At 41.6% G+C, this 20,728-nt stretch overlaps 4 protein-coding genes across 4 annotated transcripts in view; 2 read left to right on the top strand and 2 right to left on the bottom strand. All coding sequences in view use genetic code 11, as the record gives it.

Annotated features, from left to right (window-relative positions):
- EGR_05313 (Dynein heavy chain 7, axonemal) overlaps window positions 1-7,478 on the top strand; it is a gene marked incomplete at both ends in the record, with an annotated part of 28,288 nt that extends 20,810 nt beyond the window's left edge. The window contains 11 exons of the mRNA XM_024494562.1: window positions 33-262; window positions 489-819; window positions 1,167-2,044; window positions 2,123-2,429; window positions 2,670-4,298; window positions 4,561-4,746; window positions 5,239-5,376; window positions 5,623-6,006; window positions 6,460-6,637; window positions 6,926-7,029; window positions 7,293-7,478. Coding sequence (XP_024351033.1) covers window positions 33-262; window positions 489-819; window positions 1,167-2,044; window positions 2,123-2,429; window positions 2,670-4,298; window positions 4,561-4,746; window positions 5,239-5,376; window positions 5,623-6,006; window positions 6,460-6,637; window positions 6,926-7,029; window positions 7,293-7,478 — 4,551 coding nt within the window. The remainder of the gene's footprint in view (window positions 1-32; window positions 263-488; window positions 820-1,166; window positions 2,045-2,122; window positions 2,430-2,669; window positions 4,299-4,560; window positions 4,747-5,238; window positions 5,377-5,622; window positions 6,007-6,459; window positions 6,638-6,925; window positions 7,030-7,292) is intronic.
- A 1,072-nt stretch (window positions 7,479-8,550) lies between these two features.
- Window positions 8,551-10,794, bottom strand: EGR_05312 (DnaJ subfamily B member; the record flags this gene model as incomplete). Its single annotated transcript, XM_024494561.1, has 6 exons — window positions 8,551-8,886; window positions 9,404-9,515; window positions 9,896-10,036; window positions 10,121-10,494; window positions 10,552-10,705; window positions 10,739-10,794. 6 exons carry the CDS (start codon window positions 10,792-10,794, stop codon window positions 8,551-8,553), a joined length of 1,173 nt encoding a protein of 390 aa, XP_024351032.1.
- Window positions 10,795-12,125: 1,331 nt separating this feature from the next.
- EGR_05311 (Decaprenyl-diphosphate synthase subunit) lies at window positions 12,126-14,608 on the bottom strand (the record flags this gene model as incomplete). Its single annotated transcript, XM_024494560.1, has 8 exons — window positions 12,126-12,266; window positions 12,798-12,878; window positions 13,444-13,641; window positions 13,715-13,824; window positions 13,854-13,965; window positions 14,000-14,145; window positions 14,180-14,363; window positions 14,393-14,608. 8 exons carry the CDS (start codon window positions 14,606-14,608, stop codon window positions 12,126-12,128), a joined length of 1,188 nt encoding a protein of 395 aa, XP_024351031.1.
- Window positions 14,609-15,776: 1,168 nt separating this feature from the next.
- The window catches only part of EGR_05310 (Transmembrane protein), a gene marked incomplete at both ends in the record, with an annotated part of 6,367 nt that continues 1,415 nt past the window's right edge, over window positions 15,777-20,728 (top strand). Inside the window, 3 exons of the mRNA XM_024494559.1 lie at window positions 15,777-16,094; window positions 16,354-16,470; window positions 18,943-19,018. Coding sequence (XP_024351030.1) covers window positions 15,777-16,094; window positions 16,354-16,470; window positions 18,943-19,018 — 511 coding nt within the window. The remainder of the gene's footprint in view (window positions 16,095-16,353; window positions 16,471-18,942; window positions 19,019-20,728) is intronic.

Raw genomic sequence — 20,728 nt, 5'->3', positions numbered from 1 at the left:
TGTCTAGACAGAAAATAGTATTGTCCATTTAGTCGTGGCCTGAGGACGCATTGACGGCTGTCGCAACGAGGCAATTACAATCCGTAGAGATGTCTCCAGAAGTGCGCCAAGGATGCATCAATCTGTGCAAGTACTTCCATACAAGCACTCAAGACCTGTCCATTCGATATCAACTGGAGTTGGAAAGACATAACTACGTCACCCCGACATCTTATCTCGAACTCATTTCCACTTTCATAACGCTTTTGGATGAAAAGAGGAAGTAGGTTATTTTGCAGTGCTTTTCCTCAAAAATGCTACAGATTTCCTTCCTGAGCATAATTAAGAAATGAATGGTTCTTAGGTATCGTCATGATCTATGTGGGATTTATTACTGTTAACGTAAAGCCAAATATGCATTTTGAGTCAAATGTAAATTCAGAAAGCGGGATGTTAAAAAGTGGGTTTGTGTAGATGATGACGTTGGTCTGCCTGTGATTACACTTGAGGTCGGTGCTGATGCAAAAAAGCCGCTACGAGGTGGGTCTGGAGAAGTTGGGCAGCGCGGCAGAGGACATCACGTTGATGTCGAAGGAGTTGCTGGAGCTGCAGCCAAAGTTGGTGCAGGCGAGCAAGGAGGTTGACGCGACCATGGCGATAGTAGAGAAGCAGAGCACTGAGGCAGCTAAGCAGGAGAAGGTGGTGCGGGCCGATGAGGCGGTGGCCAACGAGCAGGCTAGCGCCGCGCAGGCCATTAAACAGGAATGCGATGATGACCTTGCTGGAGCCATTCCCATCCTCGAAACAGCTCTCAAGGCTCTCGAAACTCTAACTCCCGCGGTGCGTTTTCTCTCATTTCCCTCCAAGCAAAATCAGGGCATAAGCGTATTTCAAGAGCATATTAAAGTGAATTGCAAAATTCTCTTCCCTACTCTATACGGAACAAAAAGTCACCAATTGCTATTTATTTGCAACCTATAACGAAATTTCTATAGATATTTTACTTCACTAATAAATATATTGTAAATGAACTGGCTAGTGGCATTACATTAGCGTTGATTTCTCTTTCTCTTTCCCTGAATGCCAAAGATGTCAGTTTTGGACGGAGATGATACGTTTATTTTTTGAAACAAATCCCAACATATACCAAAGCATAAAGTTTATGATTAATTATTCGATTGCTGCAGGATATAACAATTGTGAAGACCATGAAGTCACCCCCAATGGGTGTTCGACTGGTTATGGAAGCGGTTTGTGTGCTGAAGGGTGTAAAACCAGATAAAATAAACGATCCTGGGGGCTCTGTTAAAAAAATTGATGACTTCTGGGGTCCCTCCAAGAGACTCCTAGGTGACATGAAATTCTTGGAACACTTGAAGACCTACGACAAAGACAACATTCCTGATGGAATTATCAAGACGATTAGGGAGAAGTATATTCCCAATCCAGACTTCAAACCCGAAAGAATTGCTGTTGCCTCAACGGCAGCTGAGGGTCTCTGTAAGTGGGTCATTGCTATCGACGCCTACGATAAAGTCGCAAAGATTGTTGCACCTAAGAAGATTGCTCTTGCAAAAGCTATGGAGGAATACAATATCGCTATGGAGGCCCTCAACAAAAAGCGGGCTGCTCTTAAGGTTGTACAGGATAAGCTCCAGGCTCTCACCAATGAACTAAACATTAACAAACAGAAGAAGATTGAGCTTGAAAATAAGGTGGATATCTGTACGAAGAAATTGGAGCGCGCTGAACAGCTGATCGGTGGTTTGGGCGGCGAGAAGCAACGATGGACTGATAATGCCAAGAACCTTGGGGAGCAATATGCCACCCTTACCGGCGATATTCTCGTCTCCAGCGGTGTGGTGGCCTATTTGGGAGCATTCACTCCCACATTTCGAGCTGAGCAGACAGCTGATTGGCTTGCAAAGGTCCAAAACTCGGTGATTCCTTGTTCCAACGTGTTTAGTCTTGTTGCGACTCTCGGTAGCCCTGTGACTATCAGAGCTTGGAATATCGCTGGTCTGCCAACAGATGACTTTTCTATCGAAAATGGTATTATAACAACGTCAGTTTTTCATTTAAAGATAGTTCATTACTTCAATTGTTCTGGTGGCTATATGAATGAATTTGTTTTTTTTTACAGCACGGCCCGTAGATGGCCACTCATGGTTGATCCACAAATGCAGGCAAATAAGTGGATTAAGAATATGGAGAAGAAGAATAACTTGGTTATTGTAAAACTGTCAGACAGTGATTTTATTCGAAGTATGGAGAACAGCATTCAGTTTGGGATACCGGTGCTACTAGAAAATGTGGGCGAGGAGTTGGATCCCGTGCTGGAGTCACTTCTCTTGAAACAGACTTTCAAGCAGGGTGGTGCTTTGTGCATCAAACTAGGGGATTCAGTCATCGAATACTCACCGGATTTCAAGTTCTACATAACCACTAAGGTCGGTTTGTCTATTTATACGCTGGGTCTACCTTGCACCTATCAAAAAAAACAGTTTACTAATTGCCATGATACTCTGATGTTGATATTTGTTATCATATATTGGACTTTAATTCAAAGAGTTACTTCAAACGGTAAAACGGGTAACGGATTCCTAGGAGGTAATGTTTATTTAATGTCACGTAAACAGATTAAAATAATAGTACCAGTGGACAATAGTAATGTGTATTTTTCTATTTAGCTTCGAAATCCACACTATATGCCTGAGGTTGCAGTGAAAGTGACCTTGGTGAACTTCATGATTACCAGCGAAGGGCTTAATGACCAGTTACTAGGCATTGTGGTAGCACGTGAACGACCTGAGCTTGAGGACGAGAAAAATAAACTCATTCTTCAAGGCGCTGCAAACAAGAAGAAGCTGAAGGAGCTGGAAGATCAGATCCTCACCGTGCTTTCTGCATCAGAGGGCAACATTCTAGAGGACGAGAGTGCCATCCAGGTACTCAACTCCTCCAAGGAACTCTCTAATGAGATCGTGGAGAAACAATCTTACTTTGAAGAGACAGAGAAGAAAATTGATGTTGCCAGGATGGGCTACCTTCCTATTGCCATTTATACCTCAGTTCTCTTTTTTTCCATTGTCGACATGGCTAACATTGATCCGATGTACCAGTATTCTCTCAGCTGGTTCATAAATCTCTTCAACTTAGCCATTGAAAATTCAGACAAATCAGACGATTTACAACAGCGGTTAGAGATCTTGAAAGATTACATTACGTACTCGCTCTACTGCAACGTCTGTCGATCCCTGTTTGAAAAGGACAAACTACTCTTCTCCTTCCTACTGGTGATAAATTTAGGTAAACATAGGAAGGAGATAAACGAGACAGAATGGCGATTTCTCCTCACTGGTGGCGTTGGTCTCGACAATCCACACTCCAACCCTTCGTCTTGGCTTCCGGCAAAGCAGTGGGATGAACTCTGTCGTATGTCAGCACTGCCAAGATTTACCAAGCTCAGAGAAAATTTCACCAGTCGATTAGCGCAATATCAAGCAATTTACGACCACCCAAATCCACACACAATCCCTCTGCCCAAACCCTACGACGAGGAGATTACAGACTACCTTGGCAAAATGCTCTTCATCCGCATTCTTCGGCCCGACAGGATGACATCTATTGTTCAGGACTACGTTACCGACTATCTGGGGAAAAAATTTATTGAGCCACCGCCGTTCGACTTGCCCGGCTCTTTTGCAGACTCAAACAGCATCACGCCTCTACTCTTCGTGCTCTCACCTGGCTCTGATCCTATGGCCGCATTACTCAAATTCGCAGACGATATTGGCTTCGGCGGCACCAAGTTTGAGTCTCTCTCGTTGGGTCAAGGCCAGGGTCCTATTGCCCAACGGATGATGGAAAATGCCATCAAGGAGGGTACGTGGGTCCTTTTGCAGAACTGCCATCTGGCTCCCTCCTGGATGCCTACTTTGGAGAAGCTTGTGGACGAGATCGAACCGAACACCACCCATCCCGATTTTCGACTGTGGTTGACCAGTTATCCCAGTTCCAATTTCCCCGTAACTATTTTGCAGAATGGTGTCAAAATGACTAACGAGCCTCCAAAGGGTCTGAGATTCAACCTCTGGCGATCCTACCTGAGTGACCCCATCGCTGATCCAGAGTTCTTCTCCACTTGTCTCAAGCAGGGCACGTGGAAGCGAATGCTTTACGGTTTGATCTTTTTCCATGCGGTAGTGCAGGAGAGGAGGAAGTTCGGACCTCTTGGATGGAATAATCTCTACGAGTTCAATGAAACTGATTTGCGGATTTCTGTTCGACAATTGCACATGTTCCTCAATCAGTATGATGTAAGGATTTTTATCAAGGGAGTCTTTAATCATGCGTATTCACATTACCAATGTGAATCACACCTGAAAACTATTTGAAGCTCAGTTTTTGAAACACTTTGCAACTTTGAACTCTGAAAGGTGGTTTAATCAGTTACTTTCCCTTAAGACCCTAGTTGATGGGGTTTATTCACTCTTAAATCCACTAAAGTGAAAACAGTGTATTTCACTCTTTTCAGGTATTCATTTCAAAAATAATGTGTTACTTTAATTACTTTTCTAGACGGTTCATTATGAGGCACTTCGGTACCTGACGGGAGAATGCAATTACGGTGGTAGAGTAACGGACAGTTGGGATCGCCGCACCCTTTTGACCATTTTAGAGAAATTTTACTGTCCCGCATTGGTTGAAGATCCAGATTATAAGTTTGACGAAAGTGGACTTTATTACGTCCCATCCGAAAGAACCGTAAGTATGTGTAAATTCTTTCTTCTCACTTCAAAACTGGGAATCTCTGTTGAACTGCTCTGTTTCTCAACCAGCATTCATCTATGCTGTCGGTATAACAAATAAAATTGATTTTAAATTTGGCAATAATAAACAATTTTTGAGTTTAAGTAATCGAGTAGGAGTAATTTTTTAAGTTCAATTTGGGGTAGTTATCAATTTACGAGAGGACAAAGTCTGCCCTCATTAACGGCATCTAGTAGCACTGTAAAAGCGTAATATATTATCCCTAATTTTCTTGTTTAGGCGATAGTTCAGGTTTATTAGTATAAGCGCATCTTTTGGGTAAATTATGGTTATTGGCGCGAGGGAGAAGGTCTACTCCTCTAAAGATACCATAATGCTACGCAGGGTTCGTTAGGTTTTGTATAACTGAATACTTCTTAGGTCTTCGTTTATGAAAGAGGTATTCATTGGAGCGTCATGCCGTAAATTTGTTTTATTTTTCCCCAGTATGAAGAGTACATTGATTTCATCAAGACGCTTCCATTAAATCCTTCTCCGGAGATCTTTGGAATGCATCCAAATGCTGACATAACCAAAGACAATCAGGAAACGGCACTGCTTTTCAATAGTGCTCTTCTTACGCAGGTTGGCATATCGACTTAACTGGATGCTAGTTGTTGAATATATAATTGCAGAATTTTGCAATTTTTGGGCATTGGTTATCGTTTAGGAGCATGGGAACAAATAACAGGTATGTATTGGAAGTTTGTATTTTTTAAATTAGTAAGTTTTCTAAACTCATATTTTCTGCATTTTAAACTAGTGGAACTCATGCACATTTTGGATCTATTAAAGCAAGAATTCATAAAAGTTCATTTTACTTGTTTCTAGTCAAAAGGAGGCTCATCATCGGGAGCCTCGCAGGATGAGACCTTGGAAGACGTGACAACGGGCATCCTTAGTCGCCTGCCCGAAAACTTCGACCTTGAGTTGATCTTACGCAAGTACCCTACCCTCTATGAGCAAAGTATGAATACAGTGCTGGTCCAGGAGCTGACGCGCTTTAACCGGCTGCTTGACATAATTCGCACCAGTCTGACTGACCTACGCAAAGCCATTAAAGGTCTGATTGTGATGTCACCCGATTTCGAGAACGTGGTCGTCTCCATCCTCGAGTCTAAGATTCCCGCAATGTGGATGGCTAAATCCTACCCTTCACTCAAACCACTAGGCTCCTATATCAACGACTTTTTGCTCCGAATCCAGTTTTTCCAGGTGTGCTGAATGATTTTGTGTTGAGAATGAAAAAAGGGAGTCAGATGTGAGGTCATTGAATACGTTAGTCGCACCATGTAAATCCAAATGTTTAGAGAAGTCAGTGAGATCCTAAATTTTTCAGTTTGATGTCTTTAACTGATGCTTAGTAGAAGTATACACACATTATGCGCATAAGAGATCATCGAAATACTCAAGACAGCCTTTCAACACAGGAATGTCAGTCGCTTTGTCTTAAGCCGCAACGCTAGAGTGATGCGTCATTGCTTAAGGCCTCGTTACATATTTTCCCGCAAACTACTTTTATTTCACCTTAACAAAGCTGCTAATGCCAATCATGATTTCAAACCACTAGGTTGCACCGTTCTTAAGTTCGTCAAAATTTTTTGAGATGCATCAAATCGGAGTTGCGTCCAGTGACTGCTCCTCACTGATGCAATTCGCCTTATTTAGGAGTGGTGTGACAATGGCGCACCACCGAACTTCTGGATTTCCGGCTTCTTCTTTACACAAGCTTTCCTCACTGGTGTGCAGCAGAACTACGCTCGAAAGTACGCGATTCCCATTGACCTGCTCACTTTCGATTTCGAGGTCATGGAAGACCATGAGTTCAGTGAACCACCCGCAGATGGTAGGCCTTCTAGATCAGCTTAAATGGATCTAAAAATTAAAATGCTTTTGCAGTACTCTGTTCATTTCTCCAAAGCAGCCGCATTGCCCTCCGGAATTGTGTTTACATACCGTTTCTTAAAAATATGATTTATCAAATCAGACCTTCAGTTGATCTATCTCAGTAAAGCTCCAAAAACAGGGTGTTGAAGCCAAATTCAGAAGAATTTTTAACACTTTTTTTTAAATAGACGGAGTGGATGATGATATGAGTTTTTTAGAATTTTTGTCAATATTTGGTTTCCTTTAGGAGCCTATGTCTACGGACTCTTCCTCGATGGGGCTCGATGGAACAGAGCAAAAAAAGTGGTTGATGAGTCGCTTCCAAAGATTTTACAAGATTCTGTACCCACAGTAAATGATGCAAATGAAGTTTCCTGAAGCTGTTTTACTAACCATTGATGAGCTTTATGCTTGTCTACTAGAGATCATAATTATGGCTACTTTGACCGTAATTACACTTCCTTCTTCACGTAAGGGAATCAGTCACAATTGTTCAAATTCAAGAGGGTAGTTCTACCCGTTCAATACTACCACCTTTGTAAAGAAAGTATGCTATGTGGATAGAAAAAATCATATTTATTGTGCTTGGATAGATACGGTTGATTCCAATACAGAAGACTGACCTTATGCCACGGCGCACCTACCAGACTCCAGTCTACAAGACAAGTGAGCGTCGTGGCGTCCTCTCGACCACCGGCCACTCCACCAACTTTGTGCTCGCTATAGATCTGCCGACGGAGAAGGCACCGGAGCACTGGATCCTACGCGGAGTCGCTCTGCTCTGTCAATTGGACGATTAGCCACATTGTAGTTAATTGCCGCCACACCTTCGTATCGATCGAAAAATTCAAATCCTCGATTACATAGCAGGTTTACACCACGTATTTGCTTTCTCTTTTTTTCCCATCTTAAACTAGAGACAATTTGTCGCCTGAACAAGCTACTAATGCGAATTCAGTAGCACGACTTGATGATGCTGTCCACCTTGTAGGCTTAATTCACACGACTGGGTCACCAGCGGTAACGATGCAGTACCATTTGCAGGTAGAAGTGCTTTCTCCTGAAGCTTCAGATATTTTAAAGACAAATGGGAAGACTAAGTAGTTACAATTACTCAAATGAAGCCAGAGAACCAGTGCATATTTCACCAGGTACTTATGACGTTTGCTCGACTTGATTGGGCGTAGATTAATCGTTATTGCGCAAGTACTGTTAAAAATAATCATCTACCACTTTTGAAGTCTAACTTGAAAATATCACTAAAATTTTTTTTATTTCCAGACCACCATGCTTAGTGTTAGTGCTCAACCACTATCACCATACGGCTTTCAGTACCATGAGTTAAAAACGGGTATTTCTCCAAAAAATCGGCGAAGCAAACCCCCCCACCTATCTAATGTTTGTTACAGACCTCCCTGCATTTATCTTGGTCTCTGCGGTGAAATAGTGACAATTCTTGAGTGGAAATAATGATGCAGGTAACCACTTGGTACATGGGAAGATCCAGCCCACTTTCGAGTGCAATGGACAGCCAGTCACTCTACAGAGTCATAAACCCCTCCCCGTGCAATAATTCACTTCATTCACGTTTCATAGTTTACTTTGGCTGTGAATTACCCAAAAGAATACTGTGTCACCGTTTGAACTATGCCAACGCAGCTTGCCCAACTGAAAAAATTCACTAGAATTCACAAATATACAGAAAGCTTTGCATTTTTGGGAACAGAGAACAATAACGCGCCGAGTATCGTCAAATGCGTTTGCGTTTCCACCAAATGAAAAGGGAGGAGGGAGCTTCTGTTGGACACCGTGGAGGTGTGAGTGGTGGATGCACAGATTGAAAGACATTTGAACGCTGCTGGACTGGAGAAGCTATGTAAGGGTGTTAGAAAGATGTTTTTCAGCAGCGCTCTTCGACAAGAAACCGTTGTAGACGATGGGGCCATTGTGTCCCTCGTTGAGGCCCTTGGGTCGCTTAGCGGGCACTCCGAAGGTGACAGACTTTCCTGAGGCCCTAGTGCCCTCACCAAAAATGCTTTTGATCGCTTCTGCTTCACTGGTGCTGAGTTCCCGATTCCGAGGGAAGGCCACATCGAAGGTGACTATGAGATTTCCCCTCTTGGCGTTGTCATCGTAGTTGGGCATGCCCTCGTTTGGTACACGCATTACTGCTCCGGGCCAGGTCACTCGGTTCTGCTTCAGCGACACCTTAAACGGATCAGCACGGAGTTTCAATTAATGTCACTGTGTGGTCATCAAATCAAACATTCTTGGGCGAATGTAGGTACTCAGTTTCGTTAAGAAGTAGTTAAGATCGTGAAAGACGCCATTCCAACATTCCTTAAAGCCAAACCGGAAATTTCTAAAAATGTGCACATTTGAAGGTCATGGAAGACCCGGTCTCCGATGAAAAGGCAAATATACCTTACTTAGAGATATTTCTCTTTGTGATAGGAATGTTTTATAAAATTTCACCTTGATAATGCAACCTTTAAAGGGTTCCAAACACGATCTTCAATTGCTTCAACAAGCAATAACAAAAGGAAATGTGGCACGAGAGCTACTGCTGAAGTCGCTTAAAAAATAAATCAGGAAAGTTTACTCAGAGGAAATGCAAGATGAATAACGCGCACTATATTTTACCGCATTAAGGCATACATTTTACCAGTAACGAGGAAGATATTTTAATATTCCCATTTTATGAATAAACCACAGGTTGACATACCTTGTGACCATCCAAATGAGTGAACTCAACTGTGAATCCCACTAATGCATCGGTGAGACTGATGGTCACATTTGTATAGAGGTCATCGCCCCGCCGATGGAAAACAGGATGCCTGTAAGAAAGACTCGATTGAGTCAAAGGTCACCACAATCAGAAAGCGGGCATCTTGTCCCTTCTTCCATGTTTTGCATCTTACTTACACTCAGTCACACTTAAAGACGGAATGTGGCGTAAATGACCACGTTAGTGGTCTGCATTATACCACACCTACCCATTTTACTCCCTCGATTAGATGTATGTTCGAATGTGTGTAGAAAAGACTTTCAAGTGCCCACAAAAGTTTTGACTTGGAGTATTGGGAACAAGAGCAAAGAAAATAAGCAGGATTTGAGAAAATGAACAGGGATTCAAAGTAGTTGGCGCACTATAGAAACGTTGCTTCAGATTAAGAAATAAAAAGCTCGTGCGACTTCAGCTTAGTTTATAGCTCACTTTCGCTGCCGAATGACAAACTTGAGATCTCCGCTATCCCCATCTGTGTGTGGTTCACCTTCGTCTGGGAAGGAATAAATATGGCCATCAGGAGCTCCAGGTTCGATCTCCACCTCAATTTGTCGATCTTCCGTGACGAACCTAGGCATACAAAAAGCACCGCACATGTGCAGAAATCGCAATGTTGAAATGCTATCAACAGACATGCTTGAACAAAAAACCTACTCAAAATCGGAGCATTGGTCGCAAACGCGCTGCTGTAGCATTTGGAAGCGACCGGGGCCCAGATATTGAGTCTTCATTTCCATTCTGCAATTACACTCTCGTGTGCCCGGTTTAGATTTTTTAATCGGCCTTGAACGAACAATTTCAATGAACTCGCCATTGTAGAGTTCTTCAAGAGAGGCAGGAAGGCCAACAACAATATCGGCACCACGAAGTTTGTCCTCCCCGTGGTGCATGTCAGATCCGCCACCAAACATCGAGCTAAATATATTGGAGAATCCAAAGTCGCCAAAACTGTCACCGCCATCGCCTTCGCATGCTTTGATTCCTTGACCAGAATCATACCGACGTCTCTTCGCTGAATCCGATAGACACTACACAACGAAATTGGTCACAAAAAAACATAACCAAAAGATGTCATCTGAACTAACCTCATAAGCAAACGAGACTTGCTTGAATTTTGCTTCAGTTTCTGGATCTTTACTTTTGTCCGGATGGTACTGCTTTGCTAGACGACGATACGCCTTCTTGATTTGGGCATCTGTTGCTGAACTTGACAACTCGAGGTATTCATAAAGATTTTGGCTGTATGAGTATGTGTATATCAAACAAATTTACCTTAAAATTAACTCAGGTAGCAAAAGCAAAACAGCCAAGGCGACAGGATTGCGCATCCCCACCTCGAAACCGTCGGCACACACTACAACGTCACCTACAGACACAATCGTGCGTTGTGCATACACGATTGGTTGTTTAAAATTGGCCCTATTTTTCCAGTAATCACAAGATATTTGTAACCAAAAGCTTACACTAATTAAACGTCGTTTCTTATACCACGTTTTTACAATCCACTGTGGGCACTGTGGACCTTTACAGCCTTACAAAATTTGTGATGAAAAAGCCCAAGACGTTACATTTGTTCCAAATCCATACCTCTCTGTCTCAAATTGCTGTGAACACCATTTTGTTGCATTCTGCCCCTGAAACAAATATTTTGGGTGCAATGCTTTGCCGATTTGTTTAACCCCGCTTTTGATTACGATGCCACTTGAGTCCTCTCAAATTGTAATTTCATCTGGTAACGTGACCTCCGAGGCGTGCTGTTATTTTCTCAGCTCTTCTATACCTCAGTAATATATTTTCTGCCACGCTACTGTGGCTTCTTACGAAGTCAGGGAAGACTCAAGACGATACATGACCACATACCGTCTTTCAGTCCCCGTATTACCAGTTGTAGCGTCCCGAGACGCCCTGAAGACGAAAGAAGACAAAATACTCGGGCAGAATATACATTCAGCGCAGAAAAGGTGTCTGGGCTATTGGCATGGCCCAAAAGGCCAGCCCACCCAGCGAGGTACAAGGGGGCAGATTCAAAGTACGAAAGTGGCGCCTCACCAGTACCGGGGGACAAACCATTGTCGTATTACATAGTATCCATTACGGTAGTAAGAGTAGTTTTTTAAGTCCCTCAGGAAAGTGCGACACTTGAAAGGTCCATATAATCTAACAGAAATCATGTTTGTAACAGAGGACTCCCCATCATTTCCATCTGTGTAGAGTTCTGTAACAGACCACAATACTATTTTACATTGCAAGTGGGCATATTAGATAACGTAGACCTCGGAGAAGAAACTAAATGCACACCGTAAAAGTGAGAGCATACTGAATACTGCCAAATCCTCACTGCTCTAACCCACGGACAGTTACTCGGCAAATCCTCTCGTGCAATCTGGCCCCATCGAGTCTTCTGGTTCCCACTTATGTATGTGATTGACTCACAGGCTCATGAGCTACATGTAAAGTTCTAACAATTGTACAAGGGAGACACTCGAAGTCCGGAAATCCTAAACAAGACTGGAATCGAGGCGAATGAGCCGGCAGAAAAGGCCACTAAGCTCCATATTGAAACAGAAAACAGATGCTTTAACTAGGCTAAGAGCCCTCAATGTGCATTCCACCACGATTTGCTGATATACGAGGCTGTTCAGAGGTCTGAAAGATGTCGCTAAAAACTCCTCAGGAGGGTAGTCGCTGCAACCTGAAGGAGGCATTTGCGGGCGTCCGAAGCTTTAAAGTGGCCCAACTGGCGTTGTGCCTCCTGAAAGTGGAATTCAGCTAGCATCCGCGTCTGGCCAACGCCATTCGACTAAAACAAACAAACAAATCTTTACGATCAAAATATTGATCAGGAAGCAACTGTAGCGATTTAGGAGAGGATAGAATGGTCGAGTAAGTAATCTTCTGAGATCGTAAGGTCTATTGAGCAAAACATTCACCTCAACAGCATGCCGGTGCAACGCGTTCTAGCATGTCAATGAAAAATAACGGTGAACTACCGTGCACAGACAGGCATCTAACTGCAAGATTTCTAACATTTAAAGCAGATATTCGAGAAATTGAAAATTACTTGGTATAAATTTGGTTCAGGTGTCACAAACCACCACTTAACATGTCTTTGAGAAGGCTAGTTAATAAGCGTTAAAAAACGGATGGAAATAACAGTAGGTGAGGAAGTTGTGATTAAATTTGAGTGGAGATTTCACATTGCGGAAGCACGTGAATGTATTCGTTGAGGAGTCCACCCAGCGATAAAAAAGGCACACAAACTACCTGTAACCTGATTTTCCCAAGTCTTAACACCAGGAAAAATTTTAGTGTAAGAGATGGCAACACTCACCTCGTGGATGAATTCAAGGGCTTTTTTCTGATCCTCAGGTGTCCGAAAACCGGTTTGGAGCATCCTCTCAAGCTCGGGAAACTAGATTTTACAACGCCAACAGATCAAAACTTGCGAAACGCATCAAGTGGTAATAACATTAAACTACAACAAAACTACCGGGGAATCAGCACAAGCTTTTACTTACAAAAAGTGAAAACAACATTTAAAATTTGTAGCATTTAGTCATCATTTTCACTAATTTGAGCACAAAATGTCGCATCTACTTAAGCGTGGATTAAAATAACCTCCATAGCGTAGATATTTGCAGATTACCAAACCATGGCTATTTATATGTCTTGTCATAATACTGCTTTTGCCAATATTGTAGAGTCGATTTTCCGTAATTCATAAAAAGCGTAATTTAAAATTCGGGTTTTTTCGCACCAGATTTGGCAACTATTTCTGGACTAGCCTTTAAACGTATACGCAAACAATTAAGGCAGAAGAATATGCATTGCGGATAGTACTTACTCCAAGAACAAAAAGCTAACGTAATAGTCGATAATCCTAACAAAATATGGAGGACCGAATAGTGCAACTTACACACTTTGAAATCTACTATCATTGAAAGTTTGAAATAGTTAAGACTGAAGAGGCGACGCACTTGCTGCGCGGCAAAGAGCACAGGGCCAGTGGCTAATCCGAGTTGCAAATCGGAACCGCCAGCTGGCTTTCCTAATTTATCTTCCTGACCCACGAAATCCAAAACATCATCCAGCAACTGAAAGGCCATGCCCAAATGGCGACCAAAAGCATACGCGGACTCTGCCAGTGCATCACCGACCTTTGAAAGAATTGTGACCTGAAGAGAGCAACGGTTAAGCAATGGGAGAGGCACATGTCTGGTTCCCTCTAGGACGGGAAACGAAACGTACAGCCTTACAACTATTGGCAATCAAACTTGCTGTTTTCTTATACGTCTTTTCAAGGTATAGGTGGAAGCGGTAATTCTCATCGGAATTCGATGTTAGCTGCATAAATTCCCCTGGAAATATGAATAAGAAGGTTTACTACCTCTTATTAAATCATCGAGAACAGTTGAGAGAACGGAAACAACTTCCGCGTCTCCCACTTTGGCAAGCAATTCTGAAGCTTTCAAGAGAGTTACATTGCCTACAAGAACAGCCTAAAACAATTGTGAAGGACATAGGAGAACTAACGTCTTTGCTCCCAAATTTCCTATAAGTCGCCAACTTCTTCCGGCGCATCTCAGCCTTATCAATGAGATCGTCGTGTATAAGGCTCGCAGTATGAATCATTTCGGCAATAACAGCGATAGCATGTTGAGCATCTGTAACCGTGTTTTCTACGCAAAATATTCATCATAAGATTGCACAAACTCAGATGTCTATCAGAGAACATAAGCACAGGAGTAGGATTGTCAGAGGTGATAATTGAATAATCATTGTGTCCATTGGCACAAGCCGCCATTAAAAGCACCAAAAGTGGACGTAACATTTTCCCCTTACCGCTAAATGCATAATCAGCGATGACTGAGATCCTGGGACTGGATGTCAAAAGGACCTACGAATTACAAAGTGCAACTTCCTTACGTTCTTAATATCATCAGGTATCCGTTTAACGTCCGTCATAGCAATAATTTCAACATCTCTAGCAGCCCCAGAGCATCGCTTAGCAGCAGACACACTGGCACGAGAGAATTTTGTCCTTATTTGTTCAGTAATAATAGTGCATCTTAAGCTGGTTAGTTTGTTTGAAAAATCACAGATACATCCTAAACTCCGTCGTAACAGCAAAGACACGGGCATGTACGTGCTGCCTACCACGCGTGTGACCTAGCCAAACTCAGCCTTTACTGTGGTAGTTGGCGTTACATAGGCAATATAAACGAAAGTTATAATTTTCAACCCTAAATGTCCTATGGCCGAAAAAGGGAATACGAAGTGTGCAAGTATTATTTAAAAGCCAAGATTAATCTTGATTAGCACATACGTGTGCGTATACACTGAATCACAAACGAGTACTAGTCCATGGGATAGAAAGTGATCACTTGTACAAGAACATCTATTAAACACAACAATTACTTAAAAAAAATTGCTACCAAAAAGGGGCACTGGTTTTTTCGGCTGGAAGAAAACGAGACCACACTTTGATTCAAGAGTTTTAAAACCACATGATCAATACACGATCTACAAACTGTCTAGGTTTCTCAGAGGAAAGCCCAACCGAGCTCTTTCAGTGACTGCTGTGCACTAAAGCACCAAAAAGTCCATCCTGAATCTCGCGAGACATTCGAAAATGCGATACCATGTGGGTACAGTATGGCCCCCAACACTTCCCCAAAGACGAAAAAACGCGATATCCGGGACGGAATACGCATCTTCAATATGCAGCGGGGCTTGAGGCTACTGGCATGAAGTGGAGGCAAGCCCACCTGGCGAAGGTATAGTGTCGGAGACCCAAAGCGTCACCTTAATCAAGACCAGAGCCTAAGAAATTGGCGCACTACAAAAAGATGGAATGTTGGAAACGCTCTCATACTGTCAACACACAATTTGGCTCTGGAATGCGGCCCTTAATGAAATGAATTACGTGTGTTTTTATGAAGCACCAACGCTTTTTAAGGCAAGAAAACCATAAACACTTACTATTATTACTAGCTGACTTTTAGAAGCATTTTAGTTACTTTTATAATTGTCCGGTATAATTAGTGTAACCGCATAGATGAATTGCCGACGGTGTCATTAGTCATGCTTTGAGGTTTAAAAGTTTTTTTTAGCGAATGCGAATAAATTTGAACTTAAAAGCGGCCGGCCTATTTAACATCAGTCCTCAGTTAATAGTTGATTTTGGACTGACATTTTGGTGATTAGAAATATTGCTCCTTGCTGATTGGTCTGATCGTCCACTTTATTCGTCCAAATTTGCTTACGTTAAGCATTGTCCTCTCGGCGCTTGTCTCATGTATCTCTCTTGATGTCGCAGTTTGGGCTGTTTTATGAAGGTGTTCGATGGGATATTCCTAGTGAAGGTGGAGCAGCATGCCTTTCTTACCTATCAGAAACCAGGCGTCTGTTTGAAACTCTATTTTTCACAATTATCTATGGAAGTTTGCTTTTGTGGTGTATTCCAAGGCTTAAGCTCCCTATTGATGAAAGATATGCCCCACGCAAACACATTGCATGGATAACAATGATCCACTGCTTAGTTTTCGGCATAGAAATCGGCTACAAACTTACAGCTCGCTCACTAATCTTCATTTTCAATCCATGCCATGCATTGACAGCCGTCCAGGTAATTGAATATTATGTGATTCTGTCAAACTTCCCAAAAAATAAGCAGTACATTTTATGCTTAGAATGTGTTGTGATGTCTTTTTGGATTATAGCCCAAATGGGCCTACTGGTGGCTAATGTTAGTTGTTAAACTCATTGGACATTCACCAGTTTGATTATTTTCTGCCCCCTTGATATAATAGCATGCCCCAATTATCCTACTTGTAAATAGTATCGAAATGAGGGAGCTTTGTTAGTTTTGTTTTTTTTTTGTTTAGATATGGCTTTTGTTCGCTAAGCCGAGCTCATTCGTTACTGCCGTTTTTCGCTTGCATCTTCATGGTATCAATGGGACATTGCTTGCCCTCTTACTCCCAACTGCCGGTACTAGGACGGTATGTCTCGACTTTCTGTGTTTTGAGCACTCATTTTCGTTCCTTTGTTTGCCATTGCCGTTAGAATTCGGCATATCGTGTCCTTTGATGTATGATACTATCGAAAAGTTGCGAACTGTTGCAACCAGTGCCTATCATTAAGTGTTTCAGGGTTGCTTTTTTGTTGCTGACGTGCTTCGATTCTTTAGCGTGAAACGGAGGAATTTTAATCGATCCTATTAGTACATTTGATGCTTAGGGTACCCAAAAAGCGGCAGGTACATGTAATCAGAGTAACCTTTTTAGTTCTTGTGTGTCATATTCTTGTATGCCTATATGGAAGTATTTCTCGGCTGGTTTTTCAATTACTTCTGTGAATTTGGATTTCTTAATAATTCAAGTGAGGTTTTGTGCGAAGTAGTTGAAATGTCCACAGTTAAGGCAATGCTAAAAAATTCCTCATGATAGGGTACCCAAGAGCGTCGAACGTGTTATTTTCAAAGATTTTGACATTAATTTCTTTTATTGATGCGTATTCCATCTCAGAAATTTCAAATGATTGATGTTCTGGCTTTCCTTTTATGCAAACGTTACGACTGCTTTTTTCAACAATCGTGTCTAGAACTTATCCCATCCTGAGTATTTACTTGAATATTCAAGTAATTTTGGTGGAAATCACCAGGTATGGAGTTGTCACACAGTCGTGTTGGTAAATTTTCTCCACTATCGGACTATTCTCATCATTCGTACTGTGTGGTAGTTAACACTAGAGACTTGGCTGTCATTAGAGTTGCCATTTAGCTTTCGTTCGAATGGCCTTTCTTGTAGTCTTAGCAGCCTCAAATGAATTTCCATTACTCTTATCGTTGCATAACCAATAGGGTCTTTTTAGAGGAAAATTTGAAATTCAGTACGTTTTTTAATGCGGAATAGTGTGCCATTTGCCCCTGTTACTCAACCCTTCATTTCTTCAAATTTGTGATTAATGATATTTAGTTTGAAAGATTTATTCCCTGTTGTTAGTACCCTAATTTTGTGTCATATGTATCAGCAGGAATTAAGTTATTTTAGAACTAATGGAGTGTTAGAGTCAGCAAGGTTAATCTGGCACAAAATAGACAAAATCACGACTCAAAGTAGTCACTTGACCCAGATCATGCTCCTTCATAGATAGCTGTGTTTTAGCTTGTGCTCATTTAAACAAACTGCGATTTATGTTGGATCATTACGATGCCCTTGCTTTCATTGCATGACTGTCCTTGAAAATACACAAGAATCTGTCCCATAAGGCGGCTTTACTTGAAAATAGCACGGAGGCAGTAGGTCGATACTTATTTTTGCCATGCTCTAAAGGCCTTTCTCCTTACTCCTATGTTGCACATTCTATAATCGTCATGAGGCAGATTTGTCAACTACCTTTGTGGGCATTTTGAATCTGAATGCCCCAAAAGCATCTCCACCACTTCCCGACCATATGATTTTTTGGATAGTGCCACCGAGTTGATCAATTCTAGTCTGAAAAGGCCTCTACCGGTAAAGTGAATTCGGCATCTCCCAGTCCTCAATACACGTTTGGAAATAAATGTGTTCGTTTTCTTTGCGAACTTTACCACTTCGAATGTGGTTGCATTCGGTAATCTTTTTCGTAATTTTGTGAGCTCTTCTAAGGTCACTTCGGTTTTCCAAGAGTACCACAGTGCTTAACTGCACACTGAAGTATCATTGCTCTCTAGTTCATCGCATGAGTTGCAGTCTCGCTTGCTTATTTGAATATTGCGTCTTGTCTGATGTTTCGACATTCTTGACTGCACGCGAGACAAGCGCTCTCCAATAACGAGTTTTTTACCTTTATGCATCAAATCGTATTGACAAATCTGGAAACGTTTATCTTTTGTTTAGTGTAATCTACATTTATGAGTAGTCTTAAGAGCGGTGCGCCCATAAACCTACTAGTTAGTCAGTTCGTTGCACAATTATTGTTAAAGGATGGTTATTTGAGAACACTAGTCTTTCAGCAATTATGTTTTGGGAATGCTGCCCTCTCCACAATGAATTGGGTTTATGAAATTATTAAGAAAAAGTATGGTTTTTCGTTTATTCAGAAATGCTTAACTGAAGTATATCCTGAAATCTGTAACGTCCCCTGTAAGGACATTTGTGGTGCAAAAAAATGGAATTTCATCATCATCTTCCAAATCCCGTGGATTTGCCGCCGTTCTTGTTACTCAAGAAATAATCACGCTTCGAAGCCCCACTTACGAAGCTTTCCATAAAGTTCGTCGGTAGATATTAATTTTTTGATCTGATTAATATTGTAGCCTCGAGTTCATAACTGACTTGATGAACGATGGAAACTCCTAGTTAACGCCATCGCGAATGTCATTAACTTTCCGGAAGTAAACGGTTTACCAGTTAAAATGTGCCATAGATTTGAAAGAATGGCTGCTTCTATGCTACGAGGATATTTGACATGTCCTTAAATGTCCCTTTCAGCCCGCTCTTCGGGTCATCTACTTCGTTCAGCATATTCTCATTCTCCTTATTCCAGCTTGCATCTTGGACCAAAGATGTGAGTTATTTTCAGTATTTTACTTTTCTACGATGGAAAAAAGTGCCTACGTGCTGGGAAACTGAAGATGTTATAGTACACTTGATTTGTTGCTCATAATCACTTCTCGGTGTGCAGCTCCTCTCAGCATTTCATCATAGAATGTTGCAAATACATTTGGCCTGAATATTTCTCATTCTTTAGAGGTTATCCAGTGGCTTCCATTCATGGCTTATGGGATAAGAGCGGAAGCTCTCACCAAGTCTCTTCATTTTACTAAGATCACACATTATTACAGAATATTTCGTTGTTTTACGCTTTTGATGACTTGCATCAACGGCTGATTTTGTATGATTTTAGTAGGGAATTGCCATATATAGACGCGCTAGATCCGCCACAATCGCACGAGGTATGAAGTGGACAGTTATAAACACACTAGAGTAACCTCATCGCGTGCGGTCTGAGCGCGGCTGCTGCGCGAAGGGCCTCCATGATTGCTTCCTATACTTCTCAACATCGGACTCAGAGGTTTTTGCATTTGTGAGTAAATATCTGCGAATCCGGGTACATTAACGCGCTTTAATGCTGCATTCTAAAAATCTGACACCAAGGCACGATGGTGAATTTGTGATCGTTTATCCCTCTAGGAATTGTCGAGGTGTAAACTTTGTTCCAATGCATTGTCATTGAAGACTGCTTTTCTTTACTTTTCTTTTATATTTCTACAAAAGTCCAACTTTAATACAAGCCAGTAAATGCCTTATGTATGATTTCACGGGCTTCTTACCCATCAGAGGCATTTGGCTCTTCTTTCGTAGCACATAGTCCATAGTTTACTGATAACGGATTTCAGTCCTTCCAATGGTGCTATCTGTTCAAATTTTTCGCATTCAATTTAAGCAATGGTATTGTTTCGGGTTTTTAAGTCCCCATGTGAATTACATAGCATGAGATTTTGTTACTTGTTCCAAACTATTTCACCTTATTCTTACCCTCTTGTTTACCTTTGTATTTGCCTTGTCCTTACTCACGATTTGGAACCCAGCGACATGTTTGACACGCTTATGCGACCTTACTACAATAAGCTAAAAACAAGTGGAACACTTACACTGCATAACTTTTGCACTGCCTCGGGGCTCGTACAGGTTGTTTCGTTAGTGACCAATCGCATGGTTTAGAAGTAACTCTAGAATCTTCTCACACTTGTGACTTTGTGGAAGCAACAAATGTGCCCAATTCTAGTGAATTCATTCAAGCAGTCCAATAAATCAAATCAAATGCTAAAGTTTCAGAAAGGAGCTTTTTGAGATGCTTTCTTCCCTATGCAGCTGGGGTGTTATAGAATAGCCTTCACAGTTGAAGTAATTATGTGTCTAGGAATTCGGCTGTTAAAGTGGGAGTTGTTTGTTCCATCTTTAAAATGAATTCATTGATAAGTTTGGCACAAGTTTACTTAAAGGTCTATTTTCGCTTGGATTCTCGATTGTTTTGCTAGCGAATCTCTGTATGATAACTTGATTCACCATACTTGAGGCTTAGATGTGATGTTTTTCACTCCTTTATGTTTTAAATGGCTCATCCTAAAGGACTGAGTATATCATTGCTTTGTTCCTCGCTAATTCTACTAACATACGTTTTTGTCGAACATTCCTATTTCCTGGTGTGTCCTATTTCATTATCAAGCTTTACCTTGACATAAGTCTCTTAATCGTCAGCCTAACATACCTCCTC

This window comes from Echinococcus granulosus (assembly GCF_000524195.1).
Source record: "Echinococcus granulosus chromosome Unknown EG_S00038, whole genome shotgun sequence".
In the NCBI taxonomy this organism is placed as follows: Eukaryota; Metazoa; Platyhelminthes; class Cestoda; order Cyclophyllidea; family Taeniidae; genus Echinococcus; species Echinococcus granulosus.
This window is presented reverse-complemented; position numbering and strand designations above follow the sequence as displayed.